The 21186-nt window shown below is 40.5% G+C and overlaps 1 protein-coding gene across 1 annotated transcript in view; it reads left to right on the top strand.

Annotated features, from left to right (window-relative positions):
- Positions 1–274: 274 nt before the first annotated feature.
- The window catches only part of GDA (guanine deaminase), a 37500-nt gene continuing 16588 nt past the window's right edge, over positions 275–21186 (top strand). The window contains exons 1-5 of the mRNA XM_014541231.1: positions 275–363; positions 3551–3722; positions 9183–9270; positions 16376–16677; positions 19604–19711. Coding sequence (XP_014396717.1) covers positions 3561–3722; positions 9183–9270; positions 16376–16677; positions 19604–19711 — 660 coding nt within the window. The 5' untranslated portion in view covers positions 275–363; positions 3551–3560. The remainder of the gene's footprint in view (positions 364–3550; positions 3723–9182; positions 9271–16375; positions 16678–19603; positions 19712–21186) is intronic.

The following is a 21186-nucleotide window of genomic DNA, read 5'->3' as shown; positions in this document are numbered from 1 at the left end:
TTTGCTACTGTTATGAATCGTAATGTAAATATCTGATATGCAGGATGTATTTTCATTGTTACAAATTGAACATAATGAAAGCATAGTGATTAATCACAAAAACAACATGTAATTATATATGTGTTTTCCAATGGTCTTAGGCGACCCCTGTGAAAGGGTCGTTCGACCCCCAAAGGGGTCGCGACCCACAGGTTGAGAACCGCTGATTTAGATATTTAGTAGTGACAAATGACATGTCATTAATTTGTAATTCTTTCCTTTCTTTCTTTTAAAGATAGTGTTTTTAGAAGAAGCATCTCAACAAGAAAAGCTGGCCAAAGAATGGGGTTTCAAGCCATGTGAGATAAGAGAACTGAGCCAACAGTAAGTCCTAGCCAACTTCTCCCCTTTTGTGGATGCCATTAACTCGTCTCAAATGATAAGGAAACTGCCTTGAGAGGCAAAGAGGCTTTTTTATTTCTTTAAGGTTGAGATGGGAAGGGGAGGTAAATAGAGAACAGGGACAGGAGCTTTGAGTACTAGAGGCTGCCATCATTCATTTACTTCTTTGGCACATATTTGTTGAGCTTAGTATGTGCAAGAACTGGGATTCGAAGGTGAAAATGGTCTATAAAGCCTTTGTCCCCACAGTGTTTACAGCCCTTTACAGCCCCTGGGGAACACAGAACACAAACAAGTGCACAGATAGGGAAGCATAGCAGTTCCGGCTTGTGAACCTTCTGTAAAGGAAATAAAGAAAGAGGATGATAGAGATCATTGTTGGGAGGGTAGGAGAGAGATTTGGGGAGCAATAGCTGACAGCATGGTGAGGTAAGGCCTAGCTCTAAAAATGTATTTGAGCTGCAATTTCATATTCCAACTATTTTTAGTAGTTTTAAATAATTGGCTCAAAACGCGTTTCTTGTGATTGCCCACATTCATCGTAGTCTGCTTGATTTGTTTCATGGAAATGGAGATACGTTTTCTTTTTTTAACTCAACGATTTAATCTTGTTTCAGGTCACGTATATTTCCAAAGTCAGTGAAAGTTCCCAAGTCAATCAAAATCATTTTCATTCTAAAAACATTTAACTTGGAAAGTGACCTTAGAGAAATGTAATGAGAACACTGAAGTCGGAATTAGAACACGTGGCATGAATCTTCATGCTACAGTTTGTGGCTGTTAACTGTAATGCAAGCCACTTCCTTTCTCTGAGCTTGATTCCTGGGCTGTTAGCAAAAGGATTGTGCTAGGTCACCGTGTCCCCTGTAGCAGATCTGTGAACTGTGTTACCCCTAAGGCTTTAAGGCAGAAGGGCTGACCATAGTCCAGAGAGACGGAGGTAACTGGCCATAAAATTTTGTTGCATTTGCATTTATACTCACATCTCCTACCTCCTTCCCTCCCTCTGCTGCCTCTCTGTTGGCCTGCATGCTTGCAGGCAATGGGCATAGAGATGAATCCAGTGAGCATGGAGAGAATCCCAGTGACTTCTACTGTTACCGTCTGCTTCCTGTTGCTAGATTTTCATGAGAATATATGTTGAGGAAGAACTGGGATTCGAAGGTGAACAAGGCTTGCGTGCCTTGGGAATCAGAGATTAGAAGAAGGCTTGGGAGTGGATGAGGTGGAGGCTGGGAGGGAGGGAGAGGATGGTGAAGTGGTTGGAGGATGGGGAGGGGGCGAACACATTTGTGGGTCATCACATTTTTTTGTCCCTCCTTATGAGGCTGCTTTGGAATTAAATTCATCAAAGAAATGAAGATGCAAAGGAACCTCTAAGCACAAAACACCAATAAGAGGTAAGGTAAGAAAAAAAGGTGAAACTTTGGTGGAAGACTGAAGTCTTTGAAGAAAAATCATATATAAAATGCAAAGTAATTTACATATTAAACATGTAAGATATATGCGTTTGAATTTCTTTAAGTCAGTATTAAAATACCACAGAAGATGCTGTCTCTGATCTTCTGTTTCATAGATTCCGTGTATCTACCAGTATAGGTCTCTCTCAGCACAATGTGTATTTTTTTAAAAAACATGAAAATTGCAACTCTGCGCAGTGCCTTGGTAGGAGTGGTTCAGATTGTGGCCACGGACCATAGAGGGGTTGGCAGGGCCAAGATTAGGGTGAGACGAGTGAGGCATTTACCCGGGGCACAGAATTTATGGCGGGTGGGGTGGGCAAAAACTCAGTAATCAACATAAATATCAGTTTAATGCAATATTTAAAAAAATCAAAATTAATGCCAAAAAAATCTGTGATGAACAAAATACCAAAAAGTTTAAATAAAGATAGGATGTTGGTTTCATATCCTTGTATTTTGTGTGTGCTAGAAAAGAGTGGTTTTCAAACAGTCCTGTGCTCCCAGAGCAGGTTAACAATGTTGCTCAAAGAGATTGAGTCACTCGGGCCTTTATAGACAGTCAGTCGTATGTTTTAATTCTAAAGCTTTTATTAAGGTTTTCCACTTGGTTAGAAGACAGGTGGATGTTTCAATAAGCATATGTAGGGCACACTTTGTTCTTTTTCCTTCGGTTCTGAGGCAGCCTGGACTGCACCACAGGTTTGAAATATGAAATTGATGTTCTTTTCTGGTGGAAGTCTAGATTTGCTAAGGGAATTATGATAGTGATTAAGTCAGGTGAAAAGAGGACAGAAGAAAGGAGAGCTTTTCACCTTTTCTGCTTCCTTCAAAGTCGCATCTCTGCTGCCTGCAGCTTGACTTTTGATGGCTATGATTTAGCTGTAAGTAAGGGCTGGGGTGGAGAACTGAGTTCTAATCCTGGCTGGACCACTAACGAACTGCACGTCCGAAAATGACGTTGGCATCTCTGAGCTTCCTTTGGGGCTCTGTGACCTCTAATCTCACACACCCCACTCTAGCACGTGCTACTATCTGTAATATAAGTCCTGGACTAGACCTTGATTATGTGAATGTTTCTATTACTAAGCCTTCCACAATGCTTCCTGTGTCCTAATGTGAATGTTTCTATTACTAAGCCTTCCACAATGCTTGTTAAAAGGATTGTTAGCTTTTCTGGATGAAAATCACATTTCTGATGCAATAAGTCGCTGGTGTTCCGTTGCCTCGGAAGACTTTGCACCCTGAATTATCTCCTTTACTTCTTTTATCTCTGCTACCTTCAGAGCATGCTTGGGCTTCTCCTAATGGAAAACAAAATGTAGCTTTCTCCCTCCTCCCCTACATTACCATCCCAACATTCACTACCAAATATTTTCAAAGCAAGCTCCCCATCTGTCCAGCAGTTTCTCTGACACCTGTCCTTTGTGTTCATGGCCCTCTCCTCAGCTTCTTCCTCCCTTCATCATCTGTGATTAACCTCACACCAGTCATTCCAACTGGGGAGCTATCTCTCTCCTAGCAGAGCTTCATTTTTCTATCTTGATCTCTATATACTAGTACTAGATGAACTTAGTCGTCTGTTTGCATCAGCTCTAACTGGATGTGGGATGAACAGTTCAATCATGGCCAAGAGAAAACAAGATGTAAACATATGGAAAACGACGACAGATGCTATTAAATTCTTTTTCTCTCATCTTAATTTCCAGTGAGTTCTTCATGCCTGGGCTGGTTGATACACACATCCATGCCGCTCAGTATTCCTTTGCTGGGAGTAACGTTGACCTGCCGCTTCTGCAGTGGCTGACCAAGTACACGTTTCCTACAGAACTCAAGTTCAAGAATTTGGACTTTGCTGAAGAAATATATACCAGGGTTGTCGTAAGTATCCTGCTTGTGAGTGCTGGCGTATGATGTTCGGTCACCTGTAGAAACATCCATTACTTGGAGCATGTTTTAAGTATAGAACACAGGCAGGTAAGGCTAGAATGGGCTACAGAGGTTTATTTTAGTTCTTTCATGGCCCACTGAGTTTGTGACCACCCCATCTACACAGCTAGTCACCAGCAAAGAGCGAATTTGAGTTCAGATTCCCAGATTCCCCAATTAGATGGGCTCTCACCACTCTCCATCTTTTACTTTTTGTGTGTTACTTCACTAAATTTGGGTTTAATGCATATGCGTGTTCCCTTACTCCTGCTAATTCACAATACTGTTCTGGGGACCATATAGAATACCTGAGTAACCTTTGGAAAGTTCTGTGGCTCATCTTCCCCATCTGTAAGAGAGAGAGAGAGAGAGAGAGAGAGAGAGAGAGAGAGAGAGAATGATAGCACCTATTTCACCAGATTGTTATGATAATTAAGCCAGTTAATTTGTAAGGTTCTTAGAATAGTACCTGACAGATGGAAGGCGTTCTATTTGCTTTAAAAAATACCCAAGGCAATTAAAAATTAAAAATTTAAACTACAGTTAGAAGGGCGTCATGCTATTTTGGTAGCTTTGCAGAAGGGAAAATAGGATGGTCCCTTTACTGGGCATATGGGATTGTGACGAGCGTTAACACCACTAGAGGGAACTATGGGGCTAGTTCAGTCATTGAACAGTGGCTGTAGTGTGTGCCAACTGTATGTTGAAGACTCCAAAAATATCCTTCCTTTCACTCTCTCAAGAAAATCGTTTCCCATCTTTCCACCCCAACCCTATGCCCAATCCACTTAGCAGCCAGAAACAGCTTCTGCAGTTGGGAATTAAAGCAGCAAATACCTCATTATCTGACCACTGCCTCTTATCACTCAGTACGCATAGTCTGAATACTACTGCATTTTCTCCTAAAGTGATGGCTATGTGATGATGGCAATATTGTAAGCCTTATATACTAACCAGTTATCCTGCCAGTTTCCTGGTTTTGTGTCACCCAACCTTTGAAGAATAAAGCAAGTGCTATCGTTTATACACCTGCCTCACTTAATTATAAATTCAGTGTAATTGTGGGTTTTCATATTTAGCATGCATCTGCATGACACCAGAAAAACTGAGGACTAAAGCTGTGTGTGGAGCTGCATTGTGTTAATGAATTGTGTTAACCACACCAAAGCTTTTTATTTTCAAAATTTATTTATACCTTGCATTGCTCTAAAAAGGGTTTGAGATATCTTAAAATTGCATAGTATCCAACAGAAGAAAATGAGTCACAAAGGCATGGCAAAGGAAAAAGGGGGAGAGGAAAAATAAAATAAAACCAAGAGGTAAATATATGCCATGGGGATCCATGCATTTGTTAGAGTTTGTCACACATTTGGCTTTAAATGTCTAGGTAACCCAGAGAGAAACATCAATTTTGAATTTTATACTGTCTGTATGATTTTAAAAAATAAACAAACAGTTGTAAGGTAAAGCATATCTATTTATCATACTGAAATTTAAGAGAATTATGCCCAATATTCCAATATGGTTACATGCTCTGATGTCAAAATATATACTGTCAAGGTACTATAGTATCAAAAAAAAAATCCAGATATGTACATCTTTTATGTTTGGAGTTCTAGATACTCCCTCCAGGCCATACTCCATAAATTTTATTTCTTAAATCAGAGGAGATTGGGCAAGTTCAGGGTGGTATGGCCATAGACTTATTTCATATATCAGAGATTTGAGTAAGAATTTGATGCCAGTGAGTACAAGATAGGTGTTATTCTCAACAGGTATTTGCAGTTCACACATCCAATATTTCTGATTATGAGCAGGCCCGCACACTTTTGAGAATTGCATGAGCCAAGGTTATGGCTAAGAAAGTTCAAATTTGTTAACTAGAGCCTGTCCTTAGGCTGAAGACTGCCCAGGGCAATGGATAGGGGTGCTAGGGCTGCACCCATGAATAGAATCGAGACATTTTTGTTTTTTATTTTCTCCTTCAAAAAACAGTTCTAGATCTATACTTCAACAAATTGGCAATCAAGACCGCAGAGTTTTGCACCATAGAGTTGTTTTTTTCTTTTTCTTTTTCTTTTTACATCTATAGGTAATATTTCCATTGTCCTCATTGCTAAATAGCTGAAAATTTCCATTTTGATTCCATCTTCAAGCCCAGGTTTTAGAAAAGTGATTAAAATTTTGAGAATTTAGAAAATGTTTGCTAATATTTCTGTTTTAATTTTGAGTTTCACTTTACTCTGGTTAGCAAATATAATTTGTATGATTATTTTTCTTGAGAAATGATTCATTGTTTTTTTATGACCCAACAAAAGGTTAATTTTTATAGTTATCTGCACATTTTTTTAAAGATTGTGTTTTCTCTGTTGACATGACATTTTTTACATCTCTATTAGACTAAGTTGTTAAGTGTTAAACAAGTCTTCTAGCATTTTCCTCTATAGTAGGCAAGAATTTTACATACCCTCCCCTTCTTCATGTTATACCCTCCTGAGATTTTTGTTCCAGTTTATTTTTTTACCATGTGCACGTAATTTAAAATAAACTTTAACTTTTAAATTTACTATTTTAAATTTTATTTTAATTTAATTCCAGTTTATTATTTTTCAACATCAGCACTTAATTTAAAAATGAACTCTACTTTTGCTATTTGGATCCCCTGTCTTTCTTTTGCATTCATTTTTTTATTTTCTTGGAATCCTTTTTCAATAAAGTGGGTGATAAACATTCCAAATCCTTGAATTACCAAAAATGGTTTTACTTTCTTATGACTCTCGAATGGTGATGCACTTTCACTGTATAGAGAATTCTACTTGAAATGATTTTCCCATCAGCATCTAATATGCTGATGTCCATCTGATTCTCCTTCTATTCTGGCTAATTTGCTGGCCTTCAGGATGTTCTGAAATTTCACTTATAGATTTTTTTTCAGTTTATTACCTTTCATATGTAGTTTATTCAATATAAGAACTACTGTCTTTCTTCTAATTTGGGAAATTTATTTCTCTCTCTTTCTCTCTGAGTATATTCTTCCCTGCAATCTACTCTTTGTTTTGGTAACTCCTATTAGAAAAATGTTAAAGCTTCTGTATATGCTTTTGTGCTACATTCTTGAAGAACACGTAGTCTAATTTTGCAAGTCATTCACTCACTCTACTGTTATTATAGCCTGTCCTCTTTCAAGGACACCATGTCCTATTCTATTTATCTAAGAACTAGAGGCTCGGTGCACCAATTCATGTATGGCCAGGGGGAGGGGACGTGGGAGGTTGGCCAGCCGACCTTGCCCCCTGGTCGAACTCCTGGTCAAACTTCCGGTAGATGGGACAATTTGCATATTAGCCTTTTATTATATAGGATACTGATTTTATGTCTCTTGTTGCTTAGTAATTCAGCTTCTTCGGGTGTTCATTCAGTAAATATTTACTGAGTGCACTGAATCCAGACACTTTCAGAGTTGCTGGAAGTTGAATTCGATGTCTCTGTCTGGTACTAGCTCTTCCCCTGGACTTGTGATTCTGAGAGAGGGCTCATCCTCATTTTTAGCTGATGGGCTCTAATCATCCTCTATTAGCAGCCAGATGTATTTTATTCATGTGCAAAGTGCCTTAAAATTTGAAAAGATTGACATAAAAAAAAATCCAGCTTTTCAAATTCTCTTGACCTTTCGGACTAACCAACAACGTCACTGGGCTCATTTGCTTTCTTCAACATTTGGTTGACGCAGAGTACAGACTGCTGAGATATAGGGTATGCTCTTCCTTATTATTTAAGTTCAAAGTATTTTTTTCCCTGAGGGGTTTGCTTTTAATTTACCCTACAACACTTCTATTGACTTCCAAATTTCACTTATAAAATGTTTACTTTTGGAGAGCTCTTGTTCTTTGATTTTCATAGCATTCTGTTCTCATCTTGTAGATGCGATTATCTTCTTTAATTCTTTCAGAACGTAATCATAGTTTGTTTTTAATCAAGCTTCCTTCTGACTCTGTTTCCTCCATTATTTTTTCCAGACTTTCTCTCCCCCTTCTCCTTTTCATAGCAGCTCTCCTCCAGAGGCTGTTGAACTTTGAACATATTTATTTATTTATTTATTTATTTATTTTTATATATTTTTAATTGATTTCAGAGAGAAAGGGAGAGGAAGAGAGAGATAGAAACATCATGATGAGAGAGAATCAGTATTGGCTGCCTCCTGCAAGCTCCTACTGGGGATCGAGCTCACAACCCGGGCATGTGCCCTGAATGGGAATTGAACTATGACCTCCCGGTTCATAAGTTGCTGCTCAGTCACTGAGCCACACCAGCTGGGCCATACATTCACATTTAAGTGTGATGCCCTGAGATGTCGATCGGAAAGTCTGGGTGGAGGTAGCTCCTATTGACTAGTGAACTTCAGCTTAAGATGAACAATGAAAGAAGTAAATAGCCTTTTCAATTGTGGGCCTCACGTGTCCTTGTGAGGACATCTTTCTTGTAGAGCCACTCATCTTCGCCAGGGAAGAGTCCTTCAGTCTTGCCAGGAGTAGTGGTGGTGATACGTGTGGCCTTCTAGCAGCTGACCGAGGGCCCTGGAGATCAGCCAGATTTTCTCTTCAGCCTCTTCTTTTCAGACTATGCCTTGCCTTGTCCTTTGGGGCTTACATACTCCAAATACTACTCAGTTTCTACAAAGAGTAAATCTCTCCTGCAAGGAGCAGGTTAGGGGTGATTGGCTGATTTCAACAGGAAGAAGAAGGGTCCTGCCAGGGCTTAGTCATCTGTAGATGGACTTGGAGCCAATTTCCTGTTAACAACAACATGTCTCTCTCTCTCTCTCTCCCTCTCTCTCCCCCTCTCTCTCTCTCTTCCTAAGTTGCTTTCAGGTTCTCTTCCATATTCTTTGTGTTCCAAGGAGATGTTGAAATGTTTTGTCTGTTCATGTCTCTTCTTATGTTCCTCTTGATGGTGAATAAATTTTGTACTCTTTTACTATTATTTTAGTGGAAATTCGCTAAGGAAGAGAGAGAGATGCATGTGACCAATCTGCCAGCTTGAACGAGAAGTCTGGATGAATTATTTTACCCTGTAATAGACAGAAAAATCTCCTTTATTCACTCCCAGATGCAATAAGGTTTGCATATGCTCAGCCAAACCTAAAAGATAAGGAATTAATTAGCATCCTATTTAATGAATTCTGCAACATAGAACTATATGAATCTAGGAAATCAAAAATATCAACTTCTCCTCCAGCTCACACTTTTGGAATATCAGTACTTTGCCATTTATCTGAACTGTATTTCATATTGAGGTGTCATATCTTTAAATAAAAACATTTTAAAATTGGGACCTAGAATTCTATTTTCATCTGTATATGCCACGTGACTTTCTTGGCACATGTGACTTATGGTTTTTGTGGTGTATTTTTAGAGGAGAACACTGAAGAATGGAACAACCACAGCTTGTTACTTTACAACAATTTACACTGACTCATCCCTGCTCCTTGCGGAAATTACAGGTGAGGAGATGAAGGCACACTTTATGAGCACATCCAGGGAAGCCAGCCAGACCATGTCTGGCAGGGAGTTAAACTTATGTGCAGTCTTGCCTTTTAATTACTAAAATTTGACATTGCATTCCTTGCAAGTAATTAGGTGTTTTTGTATTACTGTGGCCCCTGGATGTTTTTTATTGTTTAGGTAATTTGATTATTCACTTATGGTTTTTGGTTCCAGAATCATGTGTATAGGTCTGAATTTTGTGTATTAACTTAGGGCTTTTGGGAGCAGGTTTATTAATTCTAGTAATGGCAACAGTTTATTATAATCAACAGACATATATCTTGGCTGTTGGTTAGACTCAGGGCACTGTGCAAATTGCTGGGAACACAAGAGCCAGATAGGACTAATTGATTAATAACTACACACATTGATCAGTAACTTTAGGAACAGCTGTAGTGCACTTTTTAAAAAATATTTTTTATTGATTTCAGAGAGGAAGGGAGAGGGAGAGAGAGATAGAAAGAAATATCAATGATGAGAGAGAATCATTGATAGGCTTCACACTCCACACTGAGGATGGAGCCTGCAACCTAGGCATGTTCCCTGAACAGGAATTGAACCATGACCTCCTGGTTCATAGATCAATGCTCAACTACTAAGCCACACTAGCCGGGCTGTAGCACTCTTATTAAGATGCCTGGATTGTGCAAAGCACTCCACATGGATTATGTCAGCTCAGTTGCAAACAGCCTTTTGAGGTAGTTATTGTGTCCCCATGTTACAGATGGATAAACTGATGCTCAGAGAGGCTATAAAACATGCTCAACTCACATAGGAGAGAGGATTCTGTATTTTTATTGGCTAAATCAGTTTTTCTGGGGTACATTTGTCACCGTAGCGTTCACTTACATGGACTGAGAAGATTCTCTGGTGCCTACTTGGGCAAAAGCACAGAAGTACAAATGCTTTTAGGTTTCTGTCTCAGTGAGGCTCATTTCTGATTATATTTATATATGCTAAACCAGTGCTGCAACTAACTAGCTGTAAGACATTGTGTAAATCATTTGACGTATTTGAGTCTTGATCTTCTCATTTGTTTAATGAGGGAGCAGAACTACATGCTTTCAGAGGTCCCTTCCAGCACTAAATGTCTACCATTCAAGAAAATGCTCCTTAAAGAAAAATTTAAAAAGCCAAGCTTATTAAAGTGTTAGAAAGTACTTAGCTATTTTTATAGGTTGGATCAAAAATATAAGCTGTCACTTCTTGGAAAGCTTTATTACCGCCACTTCTTAGCAAAGGCTGAAGTTTAATATCATTATGGTGCCCCTTAATGAGGAGTCCCTAATTTAGGAGGGTGTTCATGATAATGATCACTTAAAAAGATTATTACTGATTTGAGAAATGGTGCAAGTCTTAATGGATGCTGAGAATGAAAGCTGAGTGATTACTTTTTTACTGGGCTGGTGGTGTTGAATCATGTTTGCTCTGCTAATTGTACTTAATTTACTGTGCAGTGTTTTTTTTTTCCTCTCCTGTTGCTCTGAGGAATAGTGCTACTGGGCGAGGCATTGAAGTTGGAGCCTTTATTCACTGACTATCACATACGCCTTAATAGTGAAGGCATCCTGAATTTATTTTTAGGTAATTTGTTAGAGAAAGTGTACTGAAGTTAGCCTAGCAGTTCTGAATCTTCCCTCTGCACTGCTTCTTAGACATGTAGAAAAGTTTACCCATCTATACTAATAAAAAGGTAATATGCTAATTAGACTGGGTCAACCGGACATCTTCTGGTCGTCTTTCCGGACAAAGTCACGATGGCGGGGGCCGAGGCAGAGGCGGTTAGGGGCTATCAGGCAGGCAGGCAGAGTGGTTAGGGGCGATCAGGCAGGCAGGCAGGTGAGTGGTTAGGAGCCAGTGGTCTCGGATTTCGAGAGAGTGCAGGCCGGGCTGAGGGACCCCCCCCCCCAATGAATTTCATGCACCGGGCCTCTAGTCAGCTTATGAAATCCTAGGAGCTGCCAGTGTTGCCAATGGTTCTTTACAAAGAGAACGGATTGTTATTTCTCAAATATGGTTCTAGAAATTCAATGGGTATACTTTTTGAAGTGCCAATGTGCATTTCATACTGGGAGCCATTGGGAAGTTGGTTTGGTAGGAATTTGAGATTAAGAATAAAGGGAAGGAAAGAAAATAATCCTGATGAAAAAGCTACAAGGAACCCTTTGCTCTTACAGAGAGCTTGGCAGAGCACTGGGTTCACTCCAGGACCTGGCACTTGGGGTCAAGGAAGACACTCAGCCTTGAGTCTCTTTTGTGAGGGCGCCATGGAGGCTGTTGGCATGGCTGAGATAAAGCTCTTCTTCCAATAACCACATCTTGAGGAACTATACCTCAAATTACTAACCAACCCAAATCCTTCTAAAGACATCTAGAAGGTTCTGTTAACCCTCTGTGAGACAATTTGTCTGGTCTCAGGTATGGTTTTATAAAGAAGTTTTAATTACCCTCTGAAAATGAGTGTGGGAACACTCAGTTATTTACCTAATATCAATTTCCAAATCCTAGCTACAATGTGTCCAGTTCCTGGGGATGGCTTGTGATTGGTCCCAGCAATTATAATAACCTTGCTCTCCATTTTCCAAGCTTCCTTTGTAGCTAGAAGTGTCCATGTGTCCTAATTCTGGTCAGTAAGACAAGAGGAAGTCTATGGTAGGGGCACCTGGAAAAAGCAGATGTCAGTAGCAGATACCACCCCTTCCTGTTTTGCGCTTCCCTGAGTCTTCCTGCCTCTATCCAGAGTATAATGTCTGAAGCTACATGAGGTAAGAAGTCAGCAGGACGACAGGAGGGAAGATGGAAGGAGACCGTTTCTTTGACTTCGTTGCCCAATGAGTTACTCTGAACCTCCGCCCTCTGGACATTTGTTGTACCAGGTCCTGCTCAGTTGTTGACTTGGGCTGCATCAAGCGAGGAGCTATTTATTCTTCCCCAGTGGAGTCCATTATTGAAGCAGAAAGGGACTGACTTACATTCAGAGAGAAAGTGACATAAACTGGGGAAAAAATATGACCCCTGGAAACAAACCATTACCTGGTGTTCTGTTTCCTTTTCTTAAAGTTTCTTGATCAGAGTAGAGCAGGTCTGTGCCCTGCAGGTTTCGTCTTCTACTTATTTTCTACCCACCACATGAGGGTACATAAAGAATCACATGCAGTAAGCCCTACCAAGTATAATTATGAATAATGGGAGTGATTATGTATGTGCGCTGTGGTCACATTAACAACAGCCTGCTTTGCTCTGTAAGACCCCACTCACCTTCAGTCCATGAAGCGAAGCCAAGCCACAGGTCAACGGCTGGTCCCATGATTTAGGTTATACTCTTACTCTAAAGACTGTGTAAGATTGAGACACAAGACAGTGGATTGTACGGGACATAGGAAAGTCATGATCTGAGAACCAGGTGTCTGGTATTTCCACTAAGATTCATTGCCCGGTTTATCAGTGGCCCAGGCCCAGCATACTTGAGTAAACAGGAGTCACTTCATTGGCACACGGACTGACCTCACTTTGCAAAGCTCTCTCCCCTCCCCAGCATACCTTTGCAGCAGTTTCCTGGCAGATACTTTATGACATGTTGCCATGACATAAAGCTCCCTCGAACTGCGTTACACTGCCCAGAGCCCCAGGCTACTGGGAAAAATGGCAAGTGTTTGAAGTTTAAGCTAAAGAGTATGCTTTTAATGAGATCGTGTGCATTGCAGATCAAAAGCATCACCAAAAGGTAAAAAGTTCAAAGAGGCCTTTACATGCACAGGGAATTTGACCAAAGCAGCTTTCAAGATCTTTCCGATAGAATTTTAAAAAGCGTTTTTAAGTTTCTAATCCTGAATGTTGCACTTCTGTGGGTTTCCCCTTGACCTTTCATCTGACATGACCTTTGGTGGTAGGATGGGTCTATCAGCGGGGAAATAACAGTGCTTGGCAATCTGTGATGCTGACCTTACCAGGGTCTGTGAGCATTTGGGAACGTGGCCATTTGATAGGGTACTATCTCTTCACAATGTTGAGGGGAAAGCACAAAAGCCATAGCTGGCTTAGGAGAATTTAAGCTTTGCTTAAACCTCATGCACTTCATGAAACTCTCAGAAATCTTTTCAGTTAGAATTGAGGGAGGAAGGGAGCAAGAAAGGAACCCTTGCGAAGTGCCTAGTAGATAACAGGTGCATGTGAGGACTTTGATGCATTATTTCATTGAATCCTCAGAGGATCTTCGTGAGGTGGCTGTTGTTAATACTCTGTTCTTCCACTGAGATTTATGTTTTAACCATCAATACATTTATTGTAATTATCCTCGCATTCAATTTAGTTTGAAACGTCAGTCTTTAGCCTAGAACTGTGCGCAGTTAGAGAGCAGAGGCTGTGCTGCTCACTGCTGTCGTTCACGGCCACAGTCCAAGGCACATCATCTCCTTTAACCTCATAAAAACTCTGGGGGTTCGGTTTGGTTTTGCTCATCGCATAGATAAAGAAATTGTCCAAAAGGTTGGGTAACCGGCTTTTAAAATCACACAACCAGTAAGTGGCAAAGCTGAAACTTGAACCAGGCCAGTGAGTGTACACTCCACATGTCTCCATTGTGCGCTGCTGCCCCGAATCTCTGTGTCCTCTTAGAAACCAGAGCTTCGGTGCTTGTTTGACTGAGTGCACCCGCGTTGTGAGTGATCTGTTTTCCAACAGGTAACTCAGCCTTCCAGGCTCTGATCTCCTGATTGCAAACCCCCTCAACACCTTTTGTCCGCACTCACTCAACACCCTCCTAATTGCTCATCATTCGACTTGTGGGTCCAGGGCCGGCAGCATCCGCATCACCTGGACACTTCAGAAAGAAACAGGTCCTCAGGGCCTTGCCTAGATGTTCTGCATTTCAGGAACTGGGAAGTGGTTTTAATCGAACTTTCTAGGTGATCCTGATGCATGCTGACTCCGAAAGACGGCTTCAGGGGTCTCTGCGTCAAGGATGAACCATTCAATCTGCTCTTTAGAAAGCAGCTAGGGATTCCCCCCAAGTATTATTATCTATTTCTAGACAGTGTAATTCATTCTCTTACAAACTTCTATTCTGGAGAGCGGCAAGATGGCGGCATAGGTAAACACCGGAGACTGCTGCCGCAAACAACCACTTCAAAAATACAACTAAAAGACGGAACGGACATCACCCAGAACCACAGGAAGGCTGGCTGAGGAGAGACTCTTCAACTAGAAGGAAAAATAACAGCACACCGAGGCTCAGAGGAGGCGCAGTGTGGAAAATACTCAGGTGCGGAGGTGCGCGCGCAAAGCGGGCTGGTGGCTGAGAGCGCGGTTGTCGTTTTCGGTCAGGGGGGAGTCTCAGACTCTGAGCTCCAGATACGGGCGAATCGCTGGGGACTCGGACTCAAACGGGAGAAGCGGGAGTGTCTGGCATCAGTTGGAAGGCAGCTTTCTCTCCGAGGTTTGCAGCGGTTCCTGGGGTTCTGAGAAGCAGAGCCTCTGGGAACGGGACTGAGAGGGGCTATAACCGCTCCCTCCGCCCGCCCTGTTGAGCCCGCCCCGCCCAAGCCCTGTGCAGAGCCATTTGCCGGATCGCCTCAGGCAAAGGCTAGATTAGCACCTCCCCAGAGGACAGAATCAGACACAGCTGATTCACACAGCCAGTCGGCCTGGTGGTCAAATCCCTCTAGTATTAACTACAACAATCAAGGCTCAACTAGAACAAGACTGCGCACAAAGACCACTAGGGGGTGCACCAAGAAAGCATAAAAAATGCGGAGACAAAAAAACATGACAGAAATGGAGGATATAGAGCTAAAAATCGCAATTTTGAGGGCTTGCAAAAATGTGCTAGAAGCTGTCAATAAACTTGAGGAGAGAGTCACGAAAACTAATGAGACCCTCGATGCTATGATAAAGAACCAACTAGAAATTAAGCATACACGGACTGAAATAAAGAATATTATACAGACACCCAATAGCAGACCAGAGGAGCGCAAGAATCAAGTCAAAGATTTGAAATGCGAAGAAGCAAAAAACACCCAACCGGAAAAGCAAAATGAAAAAAGAATCCGAAAATATGAAGATAGTGTAAGGAGCCTCTGGGACAGCTTCAAGCGTACAAACATCAGAATAATTGGGGTGCCAGAAGATGAGAGACAGCAAGATATTGAAAACCTATTTGAAGAAATAATGGCAGAAAACTTCCCCCACCTGGTGAAAGAAATGGACTTACAGGTCCAAGAAGCGCAGAGAACCCCAAACAAAAGGAATCCAAAGAGGACCACACCAAGACATATCATAATTAAAATGCCAAGAGCAAAAGACAAAGAGAGAATCTTAAAAGCAGCAAGAGAAAGAGACTCAATTACCTACAAGGGAATACCCATACGACTGTCAGCTGATTTCTCAACAGAAACTTTGCAGGCCAGAAGGGAGTGGCAAGAAATATTCAAAGTGATGAATAGCAAGAACCTACAACCAAGATTACTTTATCCAGCAAAGCTATCATTCAGAATTGAAGGTCAGATAAAGAGCTTCACAGATAAGGAAAAGCTAAAGGAGTTCATCACCACCAAACCAGTATTATATGAAATGCTGAAAGGTATCCTTTAAGAGGAGGAAGAAGAAAAAGGTAAAGATACAAATTGTGAACAACAAACATGCATCTATCAACAAGTGAATCTAAGAATCAAGTGAATAAATAATCTGATGTACAGAATGAACTGGTGATTATAATGAATCAGGGACATAGAAAGGGAATGGACTGACTATTCTTGGGGGGGAAAGGGGAATGGGAGATGCGGGAAGAAACTGGACAAAAATCGTGCACCTATGGATGAGGACAGTGGGTGGGGAGTGAGGGCGGAGGGTGGGATGGGAACTGGGAGGAGGGGAGTTATGGGGGGAAAAAAGAGGAACAAATGTAATAATCTGAAATAAAGATTTATAATTAAAAAAAAAAGTTCTCCTTGTACCTCTCATTTCTCTTGATGGAGGCCACCAGTGCAGCCTCGGCGGAGCCCTGCTATGGATGTGGAGCGGGGGTGGCTATCATTTGGGACAAGCTCTTCTTCCATTGAACTGGGTGCTACAGAATATACTCTCCTTTGTCCTCAGCCATGAGCCATTTCCATGAAACCCAGCACTTCCACCCACTCCTAGAAAGGACTGTCCCCAAATATCAAGACATAAATTACCCAGATGTAAGATATGCATTCAGGGTATGCTACACATTCAGGGTATCAATATTTTCCTTATCCACTTGTTTTTACTATTTCCAGTATTCTAGAGTGAAGCCCATAGTGACACCACGCTTTACCCTTTCCTGCTCTGAGACGATGCTGGCCGATCTTGGAAACATCGCGAAGACCCACGATTTGCACATTCAGGTGGGTATTTTTCTCTTGCTTGTGCTTCTGCCAGACCTGCAAGGCTTCTCATTATCCTGCATTCTGGCAGTAATCTCTAATTCTACTGAGATCTAGAGGGGTAGCATTATGGGACAGGGAAGGTCCTTACAGACGTCACCTAAATCCAATTCTTTAACTTTTCAGCTAAAAAACCGGAAGTTCCTTTTCCTCTCAATCATCTCTGATCAGGCTTGCAGAGATGAGGCTATCACAAGTAATCCAGCAAGATCTAAGGCAGACTGGCTCCCTGTTGTCTGTAGGATACATTTAATGCATTTCTTTTCTGCTTCTCTTTCATTTGATGCTTTCTCAGCACTCGAGCCCTTCATTTTTGAAGGAGCCACCTATTATTTTAAAAGGAATAAGAACCTCATTTCCACCTTAACAAATGCATTTAAAAGCCCCTTTGTTCCAAGTTTCTTAATTTAAAACCAGGAACAAAAAAAGTATATATTACTTTGTCATTAAGCAGGTGCAACTTAGGAATAAAACATGTTTTAAAGCTTCCAGCTGGGTTAAAATTGGAAGTTGGGAACATCCAAGCTTCATTATATACTGCACTAAAATTTCCCCTGGTAAGAGTTGGCTATCTTATAACAAAGGGCAAGTCAGGGGAAAGGCAACACATTGATTCTTTATCATTTGTAGGGTGGAGGGTGGTGGTTTTTTTTGGTGTTTTTTTTTTCAAAGATTTATCTTAATGGGTCTCATTCACCTTATCATCATCTGTCTAGTCAGTTAAAGAAAAAAAAAAAAAAAGGAATAAGAACCTCATTTCCACCTTACAAAATGCATTTAAAAGTTTGTTCCAAGTTTCTTAATTTAAAACCAGGAACAAAAAAAGTATATATTACTTTGTCATTAAGAAGGTACAACTTAGGAATAAAACACGTTTTAAAGCTTCCAGTTGGGTTAAAATTGGAAGTTGGAACATCCAAGCTTCATTATACACTGCACTAAAATTTCCCCTGGTAAGAGATGACTATCTTATAACAAAGGGCAAGTCAGGAAAAGGCAACACATTGATTCTTTATCACTTGTAGGGTGCAGGGTGGTGGTTGATTTTTGTTTGTTTGTTTTTTTAAGATTTATCTTAATGGGTCTCATTCCCCATTCTCATCCTTCCCCATTCTCTTTCTGTTTGTGTGTGTGTGGGTGCAGCCTGGGATATTTAATTCCACAGTTGTAGGGGAGGGAAATGTTTTTCCTCAACCTTCTTGGAGTTCCTGTTTGGGTTTGAAAACTAAATGCAAAGATAGATTAACAGGAGGAAAGCATGCAAATGTATTTAATGTAAGTTTTACATGACACAGGACCCTTCATGGGAAATGAAAACCCAGAGAAATGATTAGACCTGAGTATTTTTGAACATTACAGGCTTGATGAAGAATGCACGGTTGTGGAGGAATATGAGAGGTTCAGGGATATGACCTTAGGAAGCTTGGCAAGCCCTTCTTGTTCGGTTTCTTCTTGGCTCCCTTTGTCATTAGAGATAAAGGTGCTCTTTTCCCCCCAGGTGTAGGGCAGGCACCTCTCACACGTGGGTTTTATGACCCGTTTTGGGGAAGGAAGGGTGAGAGAAGCACCAGAATGACCTTCCTGCTTCTGCCATTATCTTTACCTTAACATGGCATTTTTCAATATGCCAAGATGCCAGATTTTGGGGCAGTAGATACTGAACCCCATCAACACACAGCAAAAGCAGGTATATCCTTGCGTGGGGTGTATGTCTGTATGTAGGTGTATTTACTCAAATTTATCAAAATGACACAAATCAACTGGTTGTCCTTTCTCCTGGTGCCCATGCATTTCTTCAATGGTCTGGGCTTTCCTCAAGGCCAAGGATAGAGTTCATCCCATAGGTGCGAGACTACTTTTTAGAATATTGCTGGTTTTTTCTTTGATTTATTTGGCTATGGAGAGAGGGAAATGGCACTGCTATTCTTGGAAGTGGTAACTTGCTCATGAGTTATTTCCCATAATATATATGCACCACCAGTTGGCCTGAAATGACTTTTGTGTTAGGCCAGGGGTGGGTGTGGTTCCACTTCCGTGTTTGTCTCTGAAACACTTCACGTGCTCTCCAGTTTTGTGGTGCCTGGAGAGAGGCTGGTGTGGGAGCCGGGACTCACTCGTTTTGCTTGCATGTGAGTCTTCACGGGCTCTTTCTAGGTGACTGCAGGATTGTCTAGCCCAGTTGTTTTCAAATTGTTTTCTGCAGAAGAACTCATTCTGGAAGCCAAAAAAGGGGACAGAATGGAGACAGAGTCCCAGAGTCCCAACCCTGCTTCATTCTGAGAGGCAACTTGTTTATGCCTTTTACATCCTGGATTTCTATGAATTTTTATCATAATAACATGGCCAAAGCTAAAAGAAGTTGGAAAATTGCTTATCCAGCCAAACCCTTTTATTTGAGAGATGAGGAAATGGAGACCTAAATAAAAGAACTGACTCACCCTAAGACCCATGACTAGGGTCAGAACTTGGCCTAAAATTCAGCTCTCTTTATTCAAATCCAGTTTTCTTATGAGTGAAAGATGCCGTCTGTCCTGTTGATGGCCTCTTTTCTTAAAGGACAACAGCAGAAGAAATAGGTGGCCACAAATAGCTAGGCTGTTAGCTTTCTTTAAGGAACACTTTTTATTTTTGTTTGTTCTTACTAGAGTTTGGAATTTGAAAAGACCTTGTTGAAACATTACATGGGTTAGAATATTACATGCTTGTGTAATTACATATTCATAGTTTCTTTGTTACATGATTGCTTTAAATGAATGTACAGTCTTTAGTGTCTCTCTATGTGACCCCTCACATAGACAAGTAGAAACCATCCATACATTTTGGGGTAGGACGTATAATTTCTAGTGGCATTTTACCCTAAAAATAGAAAATTTTTTTTTTCTCGTAGAGCCATATAAGTGAAAATCCTGATGAAGTTGAAGCTGTGCAAAAGTTATTCCCCAGTTATAAAAACTATACAGATGTGTATGATAAAAACAATCTTCTAACAAATAAGGTAAATTGCATCTCATGACATAATCTGTATCAAATAGGGCATATATATCTGAATTCTGAGATCTCAGTAGTGCTCTTCAGACTTCTATGACATGTGCATTTCTCAGACTAAAGCTTAGAGTGTGCATATGTGTGTGTGTGTACATAGTTAAAAATGGGCCGGAACTCTCATCCTGGTAAATAAGTCTAAAGGCTTCACGGAGGGTGGGAATGTCATTTGGTCCAAGGACATTTTGTCAGTGTTTATTAGAATGTAACTGTACATTTCTTTGAGTTAGAAGACCATATCTAAGGATCCATTCTGCAAGAAATATGATTAGGAATGTTAATTACATATGAAAATTAAAAAATGGTTCTCATGGGGGATTGTTTAGATGATAGAATTTACATAATTATAGTTTTATCCAACGTTCACAAAGAATGAGGCATACAGGCTTACAAGGTGGATGTCTGTGTGTATACGTGTGGGTGCATGCTCACCTAGAAAAACTGCATGGAAGACACATATTGAATGTTAAAGGTTATTCTTCCTGAGGGAGAAACAGAAGGACTTTCTTTGTATTTTTAAACACCTTGAGATTGCTTTTATGAGTGTGCATTGTTTTCATAATTAAACCATTTTAAGTTCATTAAAATTAATGTGAGTGAGCAGAGACCTCATTAGAACAAGACACCCCTTGGCCATGGCCTTAGCTATGGCAGCAACTAAATTCTTAGGGACTTGGTGAATGGAGATGTGGCTATGACTAATTTGAAAGGCTAATATTCTGCATAAATCTTACACATGCTGCACCTTAATCTTCATCCTCCATAACATATATTTCCATATGATTAATACATTAACCTTCAATTTGCATGTTTCTTTGCTTTGCACAGAGGTTATGAAAATTATATTTTAATAATAATTATGTGGCCACCGAACCATGCCTCCTAAAGAAGAAAGAAAGCTAATCAGATACAGGTTTTGTACTGAGGACAAAGGAATTTTGAAAGAGTAAAGCCTTATTCAGGAAAACCCACCAATATTACCAAGCCTGAAAATGAAGAGAAGTCTCTTATGTGTGCAGTGCCTGCTTTCTTGGATCAATTTTACCTTCTGAATTCATGCGTATAAGATATTACATTTCTTAATTTTTAGGAAAATGTAAATAGAGGTGATGAAATAACGAAAGTGTGTTCGGTTATGTGTCAAGTCCATTGTTCCTATATCTAACTTGGGACAAAATTAAAGAACAACTCCTTCCAGGATCACTCCCCCAACTCCCATGTGCTGAGAAAGGAAAGCTCACTTCTAGAAAGCACTGATTAGAATAGGAACAAACACAGCCCCACCAGACACCCACTAGATTTAGAAAAGAAAGTAACTTGGTTATTTTCTAAAGTGGAGATGAAGGAATCACAATATCTTCAAACTGGATGGGTGTTCTATGCTGTAGATGACCTGGATTAACCCTCCTTATTTTATAGATTTAAAAA

Source organism: Myotis brandtii, unplaced genomic scaffold (assembly GCF_000412655.1).
Source record: "Myotis brandtii unplaced genomic scaffold, ASM41265v1 scaffold266, whole genome shotgun sequence".
In the NCBI taxonomy this organism is placed as follows: Eukaryota; Metazoa; Chordata; class Mammalia; order Chiroptera; family Vespertilionidae; genus Myotis; species Myotis brandtii.
This window is presented reverse-complemented; position numbering and strand designations above follow the sequence as displayed.